The sequence below is a fragment of the Clinocottus analis genome, unplaced genomic scaffold (assembly GCF_023055335.1).
Source record: "Clinocottus analis isolate CAN_PGR_092001 unplaced genomic scaffold, fCliAna1.0.p SCAF_14, whole genome shotgun sequence".
Classification (NCBI taxonomy): Eukaryota; Metazoa; Chordata; class Actinopteri; order Perciformes; family Cottidae; genus Clinocottus; species Clinocottus analis.
Genome location: NW_027175865.1, coordinates 4,824,245 through 4,836,803, shown reverse-complemented (window position 1 = coordinate 4,836,803; position 12,559 = coordinate 4,824,245). Strand labels below are relative to the sequence as shown.

General features: G+C 42.5%; 2 protein-coding genes across 3 annotated transcripts in view; one reads left to right on the top strand and one right to left on the bottom strand.

Annotated features, from left to right (window-relative positions):
• LOC137784826 (dolichyl-diphosphooligosaccharide--protein glycosyltransferase subunit STT3B) overlaps positions 1-5,214 on the top strand; it is a 69,927-nt gene extending 64,713 nt beyond the window's left edge. The window contains exons 12-16 of the mRNA XM_068575771.1: positions 521-692; positions 1,233-1,406; positions 2,238-2,351; positions 4,018-4,224; positions 4,785-5,214. Of these exons, the coding sequence (XP_068431872.1) occupies positions 521-692; positions 1,233-1,406; positions 2,238-2,351; positions 4,018-4,224; positions 4,785-4,859 (742 nt within the window). The 3' untranslated portion in view covers positions 4,860-5,214. The remainder of the gene's footprint in view (positions 1-520; positions 693-1,232; positions 1,407-2,237; positions 2,352-4,017; positions 4,225-4,784) is intronic.
• Positions 5,215-8,088: 2,874 nt separating this feature from the next.
• The window catches only part of LOC137784930 (oxysterol-binding protein-related protein 10), a 54,718-nt gene continuing 50,247 nt past the window's right edge, over positions 8,089-12,559 (bottom strand). For both annotated transcript variants that reach the window (XM_068575925.1, XM_068575926.1), the window contains 4 exons: positions 11,268-11,454; positions 10,649-10,831; positions 10,389-10,542; positions 8,089-9,799 (listed from right to left, as the gene is read on the bottom strand). In XM_068575925.1, the coding sequence (XP_068432026.1) occupies positions 9,755-9,799; positions 10,389-10,542; positions 10,649-10,831; positions 11,268-11,454 (569 nt within the window). In that variant the 3' untranslated portion in view covers positions 8,089-9,754. The remainder of the gene's footprint in view (positions 9,800-10,388; positions 10,543-10,648; positions 10,832-11,267; positions 11,455-12,559) is intronic.

The window sequence follows — 12,559 nt, the reverse complement described above, 5'->3', positions numbered from 1 at the left end:
TTAACTTATTGTTGCTACAGAAGTCACCCAACAAAGCCGATATTTTCTCTTGAGATTCTTTCCAGGCATAATTATTCTCTTTCAGCATTAAGGAGGAAATATTGAAGACCAAGACTTAATGGTTGATGCAAGTCCTCATACATATATTAATGGCTCTCAGACAATGGTTTTAGCTGTGCTGCTGGGAGCAGCATCGCCACCACTCTGCTCTTTCCTCTCGCACATGTACTCATGACACACACACACACACACACACACACACACACACACACACACATATAATATCATTACCTCCATTATAACTTATTGGTTGTTTGGATTTGTGTTTGCTTTTTGCTCTTCAAGGTCAATTTAGGACATGAGCGTGTGTTTTTTAACCCCCGAGTTTATTATGCATGGATGGTATATTTTCAGCTGTTGTTGCCCTTCTGGTTCAAAGTCTCTTAACGGAAATATTATTAGCCTCCGCGGCGATACGCCTGTCAACACTGTTACCTATCAACCTTGCTTTCCGTGTTAGGACGCGCAACATCCTGGATGACTTCAGGGAGGCGTACTACTGGCTGAGGCAGAACACAGACGAGCACGTCCGCGTCATGTCGTGGTGGGACTACGGTTACCAGATAGCCGGCATGGCCAACAGGACCACGCTAGTGGATAATAACACGTGGAACAACAGTCATATAGCACTGGTGAGACTCTTTCTATTTTAGTCTTCGTCTCTCCGCTCTCTTCCTGTTTGGATCCATGCACGTACACAGAAACCCAATAATTCTTCCAGCAGCCATTGGATGAATAGGAAGCTCGTCAGTGAATGTTTTGCATAATTGCCACACAGTATAAACCCGCTTCTTCCAACCAGCCGGATAATATTGTTTGCTTAAACTTTTCCTATTGAATTTACACTGTAGGGGGATTTCAGTTAATTGCTGTCAGATTCTGTGGGTTTGATTTATGTATTTTTCCTCTTCTCTGCTGCCAAATGTAGAGGAATGTTGTTTCGTCTTTTAGTTAAGTCTTTAAAAGCCCCCTAGCTTTGTTCTTTCTTGCTCTCTACCTGCTTCATGTTGTCGCTTCAGCATCTGTCCACAGGATTTGTAATTACACAAGATACAAGATGGATGTCTGTTTAATAATTCCTGTTTCCACTGCTGCACTGAAGTGTCGTGTCTTGTGAAACAGAGGAAACTCCAATTAAAGTACCACTTGTCATTCTGCGCGTCTGCTTCCAGGTGGGGAAAGCCATGTCTTCCAACGAGAGCGCGGCCTACACGATCATGAGGTCTCTGGATGTGGACTACGTGCTGATTATCTTCGGAGGAGTAATCGGCTACTCGGGAGACGATATAAACAAGTTCCTCTGGATGGTGCGGATAGCGGAGGGAGAGCACCCAAAGGACATCAGGGTGAGTGTGAGACTTGCACTGCAGCTGTTCTCCAGGAAATCTTGTTGCACAGCAATGTTCCTAACTGTCAGCTGTAGCTGAGGATAACGTAGCAGTGATATCTGAGGTGTTAGCCGGACTCCTTTCTCGTGCTCAAAGAAGTAAAAAGCCAACCAGAAACATACATGGTCATCAAATCTGTGTTCTCCAGGAGAAATCTAGCCAAGGAAGCCATGTTTATCTAACCCACCATCCTGTTTACAGAACCAGGCTTCTTGATTGCATTTAAGACATCTTACTGCTGCAAGTCAACTGTGACCACGGTTACTTAAAGTGCAGGGAATTGTTAAAGTTCAGATAAAGTACTTAAAGTTCAAGAAATTATTTAACAGTTTGAGAAATACACTTTGTTCCTTTGACGAGAGTTGAGAAGATTGAGATACCTCTCAGGTCTGTCAAGCAAATGTGAAGCTACAGTCGCGAATGGTTCTCTTGGCTCGGCATTAAGACGAGAAACAAGAGCAACCGGCTGGCACGGCGCTGTCAACGTCACAGGATCTGCCTCACAGCACCTCCTAAAGAGCTCTAATAACACCGTATATCTCCTTTATTTCACATGCTATTGTTTAACGTTTGATGTTGTATAACCAGTCATTTTTTAACTTGGGTGGGACAATAGTTTCAAACCATTTTGTGTTCATATAAGGGATTTAATAAATACATTTTTATCCACCATGGGTACTTAAAGTTTTTATATTTATAATCCACTCCTGTTGTCACCTCCAGTCAGCGACTTCTGCTAAATTCCTTCACCATCTCATCCTCCCGTAATCTCTTCCTTGTCTTCTTTAGGAGAGCGACTACTTCACCCCTCAGGGAGAGTTCAGAGTGGATAAAGCCGGTTCACCGACTCTGCTCAACTGCCTTATGTACAAGATGTCCTACTACCGATTCGGTGAAATGCAGGTGAGGAGATATTTCTAATCAAAGACTCTTTTACTTTACTGTGTAGTTTTTTTTTCTCCCCCTCCTGGTCAGGTCAAGGCTACCGGGAATAAATAACTACTCTAAATAATGAGTTCCAGCTTTGGGCAAAGATCAGAAAGTAACATGCTGCTGCCATCTCCGAAGGAGTAAAAAAAAAAAGTACTGTTACTATATTTTATGCAGCGTTACCAGAGAATAACAAGCTGCTGTTGCCACCAAAGGTGTAAATCTTCTTGCTCCTGTATCTTAAAAGCACAGTTGGCTGACAGACAGGCGGAAGAGGATTTAAGGAGATGCCTTGGGGAGCTCCTGAGGATCGGAGAGGCGGTTGTGGAGGTGGGGGGGGGGCGCGGGGGCATAAAGGATGGAGGGCAGAATCTTTCAAATGTTCCACGGCTACTTCTGGCAGGTAGCAGAGGAGATGAGAGGGATCCTTCTTGCCAGGTGCTTACATCCCCGCTGTAGACGCGGCCTGGCCAACAGCTCAGCAGAGATGGGAGAATCAATGCAGCCGCCATGCGTAGACAGACAGCCTCACAGCGCTGCTCGGAGGGGGGAAAGATGGAAGGACTGAGGCGCAGACGGAAGAGGACGACGACGACGACGGCAGGAGGGGGAAAGAGAGAGTAGCAGGGTGGATTAGGTTTACGAAAACAGGATGTGACAAGGGGAAACGGGCTCAAATGACATCGGGGAGAAGACAATAAGTTGAGGATACAGTTTGTAGTGGCAAGTGGAGATTAAAGGATCATGCTGACAATGCGTAATACAGTATCGAATAGAAAGAATGTAATGAAAAGGATCTCTCCAAAAACCAACCCATTTATCTCTATTTTCATTTCTCCTTGACATTTGAGTGATGAGATGAACAGCGCTAGTGAATTCACTGTAAAGGACTAAACCATTGTGACAAATACTATTTTAGTATGTCCTCTGAAGCAGCCTTGAGGCATACACGAGATGCCACGGTGTAGATGAGGACGTGGTACACAAAGGGAGAGGGAGAGTGAGCCGAGTCTGCAGAGGTTTAGTAGAATGGGAGTGTGACTTTGAGAGTAGAGGTGATGGGGGCAGAACAACTGTGGGAAGGACACAGTGAAGGAGTAGAATAATAGGAACGAGAGATTGTGATTGGGTCATACACCGTTACCAAAGGACAGATGCTGCACTGTAATCATGAGCCAAAGAATTAGAATTTAGTTTGTTCGTGTCTCTTTCTGTTGGGTACAAAGTTTGAATTGTTAAGCGAATCAAGCTCAGCATAAAGACTGGGAACGAGGGGACGCAGCTCACCTGCTTCGGACCAAAGCTCACAAATTAACAAGTGTAATATTTTTTATTTAATCCGTATAAACAGCCTCTGTGCCAGACTACTTCAGACTCTGTTGCCGAGACGGAGTGTCAGTCTCGCTGTTTCCTCCTGCTGTCAAGCCTTTCATGTAAACATTTTATTAAAAAGCTTTTTGCACATCAGGTCAATTTAATTTATATAAAATAATATCAGAAACTACAACATTTTGCCCGGGTTGCTTTATATATTTGTGCAGCGCACAACACCCTTTTTTTTTTTTGGATAAGCACAAACCTCTCCAAACAAACCTCTCCATGCAGCGCTCTAACCAAGACATCCTTATCCGTCTCCCAGCTGGACTTCCGGACGCCTCCTGGCTTCGACCGAACGCGCAACGCCGAGATCGGCAACAAGGATATCTCGTTCAAGCACCTGGAGGAGGCGTTCACCTCCGAGCACTGGCTGGTGAGGATCTACAAGGTCAAGAACCTGGACAACAGGGAGCCGCTGGACCACAAGCTTCGCAGTATAGTGCCCAAGCAGAAGTACACCTCCAAAAAGGTACCGGGACACACCCTGTTTTATTATTGTACATCTTGATGTACATATACAGGATTCATTTGGTCTTCCAGTTTCAGAAAGTAGCATTTATGTGAAAAAAGAATGTGCCGCTGCCTCGTAGCCGTAGTTTATTCTCATTTTTATTCTGGTCTCTTAGACAGAATTACTGTGTTTTTATATTAATTAATTATAATTAACATAGGCTGTAACCAGCAGGGCAAAGTGACTGTACGAATAATTTAATGACTCGATGATGATAAACAACTCTTCTCTGTTAATAAACTAGAGTATAAGCTCCACTATAGGTTTTTAAGACCAGTATTGCATGTCTGTCTTATTTTCATACACGGTATATTCAAGCAGAGTAGCTCTGAAAGTCCATTTCTGTGACATTAAATTCATCATATTCAGTCATTATAGTCATTAGATCAAATGCGTAGATTCTATGTGTTGCCAGAAGTTACATAAAAGTTGTTTAAATCCAATTACATCCTTTTAAATTCAAGATGTAAATGATTTTAGAGAATACATTTTTGTTCTCTTCCTGTCGCTCTAACCAGACTGCCAAGAGGAAGCGAGGACACATCAAGAACAAGCTCGCCCTGAGGAAAGGCAAGAAGCTCCAAAAAAAATAATGACCACGATGAACTCTTCTTGCAAAACAAACACCTGCGAAGAAACCTCTAACAACCAATGAAGAAGAACACAGGGGCCGTTTATCTGGCACTTGGTCTCAAGCGCTTCTCATTAGAGCGCCCCCGTGTGTTGAGGAAGTGTCATATCTGGCTAGCTCCAGAACCGTTTTATCCCGAGGACCTTTGTCTTGCTTAATTTTCCCCCCTTTTTTTTCCTGTTTTCTAGGTTGTTGTTGTTCTATTTTTGTTTTACTTTGTACTTGAATGTGTGGCGAGGCGTAGGGCTGCTCTGCTTTGGTTCGGCGTCGAATTAATTTTTGTGGTACGTTTAATTAACTGCTTATCAGGGCGGGGATCGGGGGGTGTTAGGAGGTGAAGAAGGGGGGAGGGAGGGGAAGGGAAGAGAGAGAAGACTAGGAACATTTGCACCAAAGACCCATCGACCTTGCTCCACGGCACATGTGAACTCATTACTGAGAGTGAGGCTGAGGACTTGTTCCTGACGCGTGTACAGAGGACCGTATGCGGTATGGAGGAACGCCACCGTCTAGCCACCCATCTGTAAAATTAACCTTTTTATCATCATCCTCTCCTTTATGTCTGCCTTGCTCCCTGAACCTTTTTTTTTTTTTTTTTAACAAAATTCTTTAGAAAAAAAAACTAATTGGCCTAATGTGTAAATATGCTCTGTAAAGAATAAGTGTAAAAGGATGATAATATATTGGTTTATTGTGGTGATTTTTAAATATGCAGTTGTCAGTTCTCTTAATTTCTTTAAGTGATTGTTTTGTTCCATTTTTTTTATTTTGTATGGCAGCAAATAGATCAGTGAATGCAATAATTCTTGTACAGAGGGGCTCGGGATTTTGTTGGAAGTATGAATGTGAATTTTTACAATTCCCCGCCCCCCTTTCATAAATTGCATAGATTGTACATTTCTGCTGATAGGTAGGGATTTAAAGACAGAAAAGCAAGCAACAGTGTGTAAAAAGTAGTGATAATAAATTAGGCCTCCCTTCCTGCAGGGGGAGCTCTCTAGTTCAGTGTGCAGAGCCTCGTGCCTCATCGCTGGTCACCATCGCCTCGATAACTTTGCTTTTTCTTCAGCTCATGTATCAATGCTGCGGCTTGGGAGCCTCGACCAGACTGAGGCTTGGAAACGGGGGACGGGGGGGTAGTTGGTATTGAAGCACTGAGACTAGATGAGACATCTGAGGCGAGGAAAAGTAGAAACTTCCATCCTTGTCTGAGACAACGGTTGACCAACGACCATCTTTAATGTACTTTAGAGCTGTGTCCTAATTCCATACTGCATTTAGGACCAAGTCCTAACCGGTATTGAGCATGTGGTGAAGTCGCACTGACAACCACGATTCTCAAATACGTCACTAAGCTGCACCTCGGGATTACTTTTATCTTTTTTAAAATTCAATTTTTTCAGAAGTAGTTTTGAATGTCAGTTTCCCAGAGCCCAAGGTACTTAACATTTAGTTTTGCCTGACCAAAGGTTTAAAACTGCTAAATATAACATTAAGACTGTTAAACAAACAGCAGCCAGAAGAAGCCGGAACAAGCAAATGGTTAGCTTAATAAAATAACCTGACACGGTCCTGAATCCTACTTTTCCCATGATGCACCCCGATACAATCTCACAAATAGACCCTCCATATCTGGTAATCGCTCACGTCTTTGAAACGCCACACCTCGAGTTCAGAGCAGATTTTTTTGGGATGAGCTTGACGATATCGTGATATGGTGGTAAAATGGGGTTTGAGTGGCCTTTTTTAAATTTTCTGTCCATCGACTAATAAATTCAACTCTAATCATCATATATGTGATGGATCTCCTTCTCTGCCCACTGGGGGGAGAACTAACTAATATTTAGTGTACTCTTGATAATAGTATACACACCCGTAGTATTGCAAACCCTAATTTCTGAGTTTAACGTATACATCACACAAAAAGGAAAATAATTCAGTAAAAGACTTCCCGGCCGTTCAAAGTGGACACAAAGTAACAGCTGATATTTAGTTTCATATAGAAGATGCATAGCAAGTAGTACATTTTTGGAATTTCTGCTTTGAAAAAAAAACAACACAATCAACTATTAAAATAGAATAATTAAAGTTGACTAATGGTAAATTCATATGGACTCATCTGATTGTTTCAGGTCTAGTAGCTGGTATGCATTTGGGACACAGCTCCGATGAGCCGTAACCTTTGACCTCCTGTTCTATGGGCACTGCACTGTTCTTCGTGCGTCTGGGTCTTCCAGATGTTCTAAACACTACAGGTGTTTCTGTATGTGCACGCTTCAGTAACTTTTTTTGTTTTACTTTTGATCAAGTGACACACAGAGGGACGACCACATCACACAGCCGTACTGTCACATCTCACAGGACAGTGACTTGTTTGTATCACCTGTTTCTTTACTTTACACTTTGGAAAAAAAAACAAAGAAAAATGTCTGAATTGCTTTTTTTTTCTTCTTTTCTTTAATCTTCTCTGAAACCTGTCACCATTTCAGACATGCCACATTGTTATTCAGTCACACATGCGCCTAAAGCTGAATCGCGTCCTCCTGGTTTCTCATTTGTCAAGAGAGGGGAGGGTTCAGACCAAGCCTTAATGTGATGTACAGTTTGTTGCCCTCTTGCGTTTTCATTTTGTGTCCGTTAGGAGCGGCAGCGCGCTTCCTTCCGCTACTGAGTTTGACTCGTTTCTTAGTAGCTCAGTGCCGTCTTTCCTTAACACCGTTTTAGTTTTGACGAAATCCCTCCCTCACCTTCAAAGTTTACATTTCTACATTGTTCTGTTTGGCCATCTTTAAATATACACTTCAACGAAAAAAAACGTGTGCAAGTTGTTGTCATTTCTGAACCGACGCAAACATGAACGTATTCAGTGTGTTGATATTCAGCACAAAGCCAACCACTTGATGGCAGCATCAGCCTGTGGAGGAAGACGTTTGCTTCAGAGCGCAGCAACATGGATGAAGAGTGATCTCACTCTCCCAGTCTACGCTCCCTCCGGCTGGTGATGGGTCCCACTGTGTGGGTAAATCTGTTGGATAAAGAAAGCTCAGGGCCACTGAAAATGTCCCAGTTCACCCGCCTACCAGATTGTATAGCAATCTACCAGTTGTGAGGATTAAATATTCCATGTTGGGGACACAGTGAGTCCATGATTGCTGTGGCACTTTTATTAGAACAAAAACGATCTCAAAACGACTTCCTGCTTCAACTCTGTTCTGACAAACAGGTTTCAGTCTAACATGTACACTCAGGACATCATGAGACATGTTTGATTAACAAAAGATAGAAGGTCTTTATTAAATGGTCAATCCCTCCTCCATCCACAATCACTCTCCCTCAGTGAGTCTGGATTATTTTGGATATATAATAAAAAATAACGTTTGTTTCATGTCAGAGAAGAGTGTCATTGAAACAGTATTTCTAAATGATTTGTTCTCTACTGACATGACATACGCTACAAATAGGCATCTGGTAAATTCACCTGACTTTTAAATACTATTACGATTTCAAATGTAACAAGCAGTGAGTTATTCACGTAGGGGGGAATAAAAAGGTCAAAGTGTCACGAAGAACAAGTGAAATTGTTAATTCTGGTATTTAATTTCTGCCGTTTGTTTAGAAAAGCTCTTCAGTTTGAAAATTGACCGTTGTTTGTCGAACATGAGATCATCGGAGCACCACAGTAATATGACCCAAATACATAGATTTCCTTTTCCGTCCAGCCAGTTGCCAGTGTTTATTCTGCTAGATTATCCGCTCATCTTCAGAGGCAACCTTCCAGCCAACTCCAGATGGGAGAACAGGATTGTGCGTTTCTGCAAGCCGCCTCATCCATATTCATCGCTACAGGCGACAAAAAAGGTGAAGAATTAACTTCGGCAGGCGCGCGCTGCCTAATTGCACAAGCGCCATCTTGGAGGCACGGATATATAAAAAGATAAGAGGACCTGGGAGCGTTCAGCAACAAACAAACCGGTGTTTTCTTTTTTTTTGGACAAAGAAAAAGTGACTCCCGGCTTGAGTAGCTGAACAAGAGAGGTAGTAATGGAAAGCGTTTGATATGCAGAGGCGTCGCACTCGACCGGTGTCTTCCTTTTTAAACGGAGCGACGTGGCAAAATAAAAAGGCAAAGCACAAAAAGCATGTGTAACCGCACGAGATGGGAAAGTATTATACTACTAAAATGTGCCCAGATACATTCATAGTGCAGACAAAACAATCAGGACCTTTTACTTTCTAGTAAATCACTAACGTACTGAATATTAATGATATATGAACACAATCTAATGTAGTACATTTGTTTAACTCTTGATTTATGTAATTTAAAATCGTTTTACATGTTCTTACTTCCTGTGACGCTCTTAGAGACCCCACTGATTGGTAAAAACCTTAAAGACTAATTATTTAATTAATTTCTATGGTAAAAGTGCTTTATAAACCACTCATTCACAGCTACAGTTTCATGTACACACATTCTAACGCTGCATTACAAACTAAAAGCTTGACGATGTCTGAGGAAACGTTACGATTATAAAAAAACAAAAACACAAGTGGCAAACTTCATTACAGTGCGTGTGCAAAAAAGGCCTTGGCAAGGTGAAAAATAGAAATACTCTACTTTGAATAGTAATACTCTTAACTGTATATAAAAACTTCTGTCCCCCAGAGCTGCGACCTCCACCTTGGTTCTAGCGGTGGAGGTCGCTTTGGCACCTTGCTCGCTTCCCGTTTGTGTCTCCGCAGTGTCTCTTGTGAGTCTCTGAGGTCTGTGGAGGACGCGGCTCGTGACCTCTGACCTCAGTGTGGAGAGGAGGGATCGCTCTCCGGTATTGTCCATCATGAGAGAGCGTTGTTCTGCCGTCAGGTGGACTTCCACAGCGGGCTGTTGTAGATCCAACTGTCTCCCTGCGCGTGTGGAAAGACGTCAAGAAGTAATCAGTAATTAACCCCGTGAGAACGACGGCACATTTTTAGTTGATGGCTGTCCCCTAAATAAAACTTCCTCCCTCGTAGATGCTCTGTAGTGAGTAAAAAAGTGGAAAAAGAAAGAAAACGCAACCAAATCTATAGCAAGTAGCACAGAACACAACAGCAACCGCGTCCAGGCGGTGATGCACACGGATGAAATTAGCCGAGCGTTTGCATTTTTATTCATTATTAACCTGACAGTTCAAATAATGTGAGCAAAATCACACCCGATAGACCGTTAACATAGCGGTATCTTGTTTCACGATTAATAAAGTGAAGTTGCTGCTGCCTGTTCTTTCATAAGAGAACGAGTCAGTGTACATTCAACACAATGATTCATGCTACCAAACTAATAACCTATTATTTTCATCAACGGTGCCTATTTTGACTGCTTCGCCTGCTCCCAAAACATACACTGATGAATAACACTTTAAATGGCCACACTTTGGAGATTGAAACCGAATGACAGTAAATATGTTGTTGTGTTGCTCTCACACGTTGAGCTCCTCCATCGCCCTCCCCGTACCTCTTTAGTGAAGTATTTGGGTGTCCAGGGTTCGTTGTCAGCTGCTCTCTGCCGCTCCTCCCCTCTCTGTCGCTCCTCCAGTCGGTGTTTGTGCTCCGTGGCCTCGTCGATGTTCCCTTCCTTCAGCGACTTGGTGACGTGTTGCCATAACCGCCTGCGCGCAGGCAAAGCAACGCACAGCGATTACAGTTCCGGTGTGTCGCACAGCGAGCAACACCGCACGTTACCAACATGACATCCGGGTGGCGACGGGTTCTCACCTGGACTCGGTCCTCCCCTGTTTCTCCACCGGCCGCAGCTTCTTCCTGGTCACCGGGAGCTTTGCCGTGTCGATCACTTTGGTTTCCCCGCTGCTGTACGTGAACTCCAGCGTGCCGTTCCACTCGCCCTGCGCCTTGCACACGATGGTGCTGGTGGGGTTGTGTTTGACCTCTGCCGTCACTCTGAGTGTCCACACGGAGTGTGTTACATACTGCACTGGACTAGACACTTTCTTTTGACAGCGAGGGACATTTGCGTGGTATATATAATTTTTTGACATGTTATGACATTTTAAAATATAAGTTTTTTTGCGACAAAAATAGATAGAATGACTTAAAAAAAAAAGTAAAAGAAAAATCATAGTATATATTTTTTTAGACATGCTAATACGACGCTAAAGGTGACTTTTTAATTAACTTCTTCGATATGCTATGACTTATTTCGACATATTCCTTTTTTTTTTACATGTTATACCGTGACTTTTTTAAATGAATAACTTTTTAAAACCCTTTTTTTTTAAATTCAGTAGCTTTGTACAATAGTGTGACGTATTCTAAGTTCTTTCCAACATATAGCGTGACACATTTTTCTGCATTTTTCAGGCAGGGAAGCGCTCACCTGTGTACCTTCCCTCCGTAGAAGGGCTTGGTGTGGAAGGTGACGGAGGCAGAGTAGCCGCTCTTCACACAGTTGATGGAGACTTTGCCTCCCAGCTCGACCCAGGGCACCGTGAGGATGGAGCGGGCGTAGGCACAGGGCAGCGTAAAGACGTACTCCTCATCGTGCTCGAGGAGGCTCAGTACGCCTGTGAGGAGAAAAGAAGAAGTACGGCGGGTTAAAGTCAGTGGTCAGATGCGTGATGGTGACACACATGCACAGAAACAGACAAGAACAGAGATCAAGTCTTCTGATGTTGTTAAAAGATATGTTCTTGTGATATTTTCAATATTAAAAGAAAAACTGTTTTTTTTTTAGAAAAAAACAACTAATAACTTCAATGTGGTTCAGCAACAATTTGGCAGATATTCTTTCCAAAGATATGTCAAGCCAAAACATTTCCATATTCACATCTCCATAATCAAATATTGTCGTATTTAACGCTAATTAAATGTATGGGGCTGATGTGTAGAGTTTTTTGAAAGCTAGTTCTGCACTTGTAGAACACAGCAAGCCGTGAAGAGAGATTGGTATACAGAAACTAAATATTCTACATAAACATTTAACTTAAATGTAATGACTCAGCACTTTATGGAGCTCTCGCATACAGTTAATATTATGGAGGAATGTAATTGTGTTCCACGCTCTCTGAAGCGGCCGTTACAGCAGCAATCTTAACTTATGTTGTGATTAGTTAAGCTGGAGTTGGAGTTTCCGTGTCCTCTGTGTATCAGCAATAACAACGGGCGCATTGTTTAACCTGATTGGGGGCAGAAATAATTGTTTTCTATTCCAATATTGCAAAGTCGTCAGCACAAATAACTCCCACTGTGAAGAACATTATATAAACCAGTTCATATCTCCTTCAGGCAGTCTATGTTTCCATCTCTTGGGTCCATAATAGAGGCCATTATACCTAATGCTCATAATCATCATCTGTGTCAGTCGGTCTATAAGTGGATTTATTTTGTCATGAACCACCACCTCGCATGTCCATGAATAGATTTCAGTTCTTATGTCACAAACACATGATTACAAGAGACCACTTGTGTTTCACCGCAAAACAGCTGAGAAGAAGCTTTCTCCACTGTAGGGAAATTACAAAAAAAAGTGCATCTTATGTTTGTATGTCAAATCAAAGTAACGAGCAACTGTAACTGTCACAGAAAAATACTAGGAGTTAAGACCATATTTCCCTAAATACAGTTAAGTTAAAGATCGATACCACCCTCATGTCTGCACAGTAAATGAAG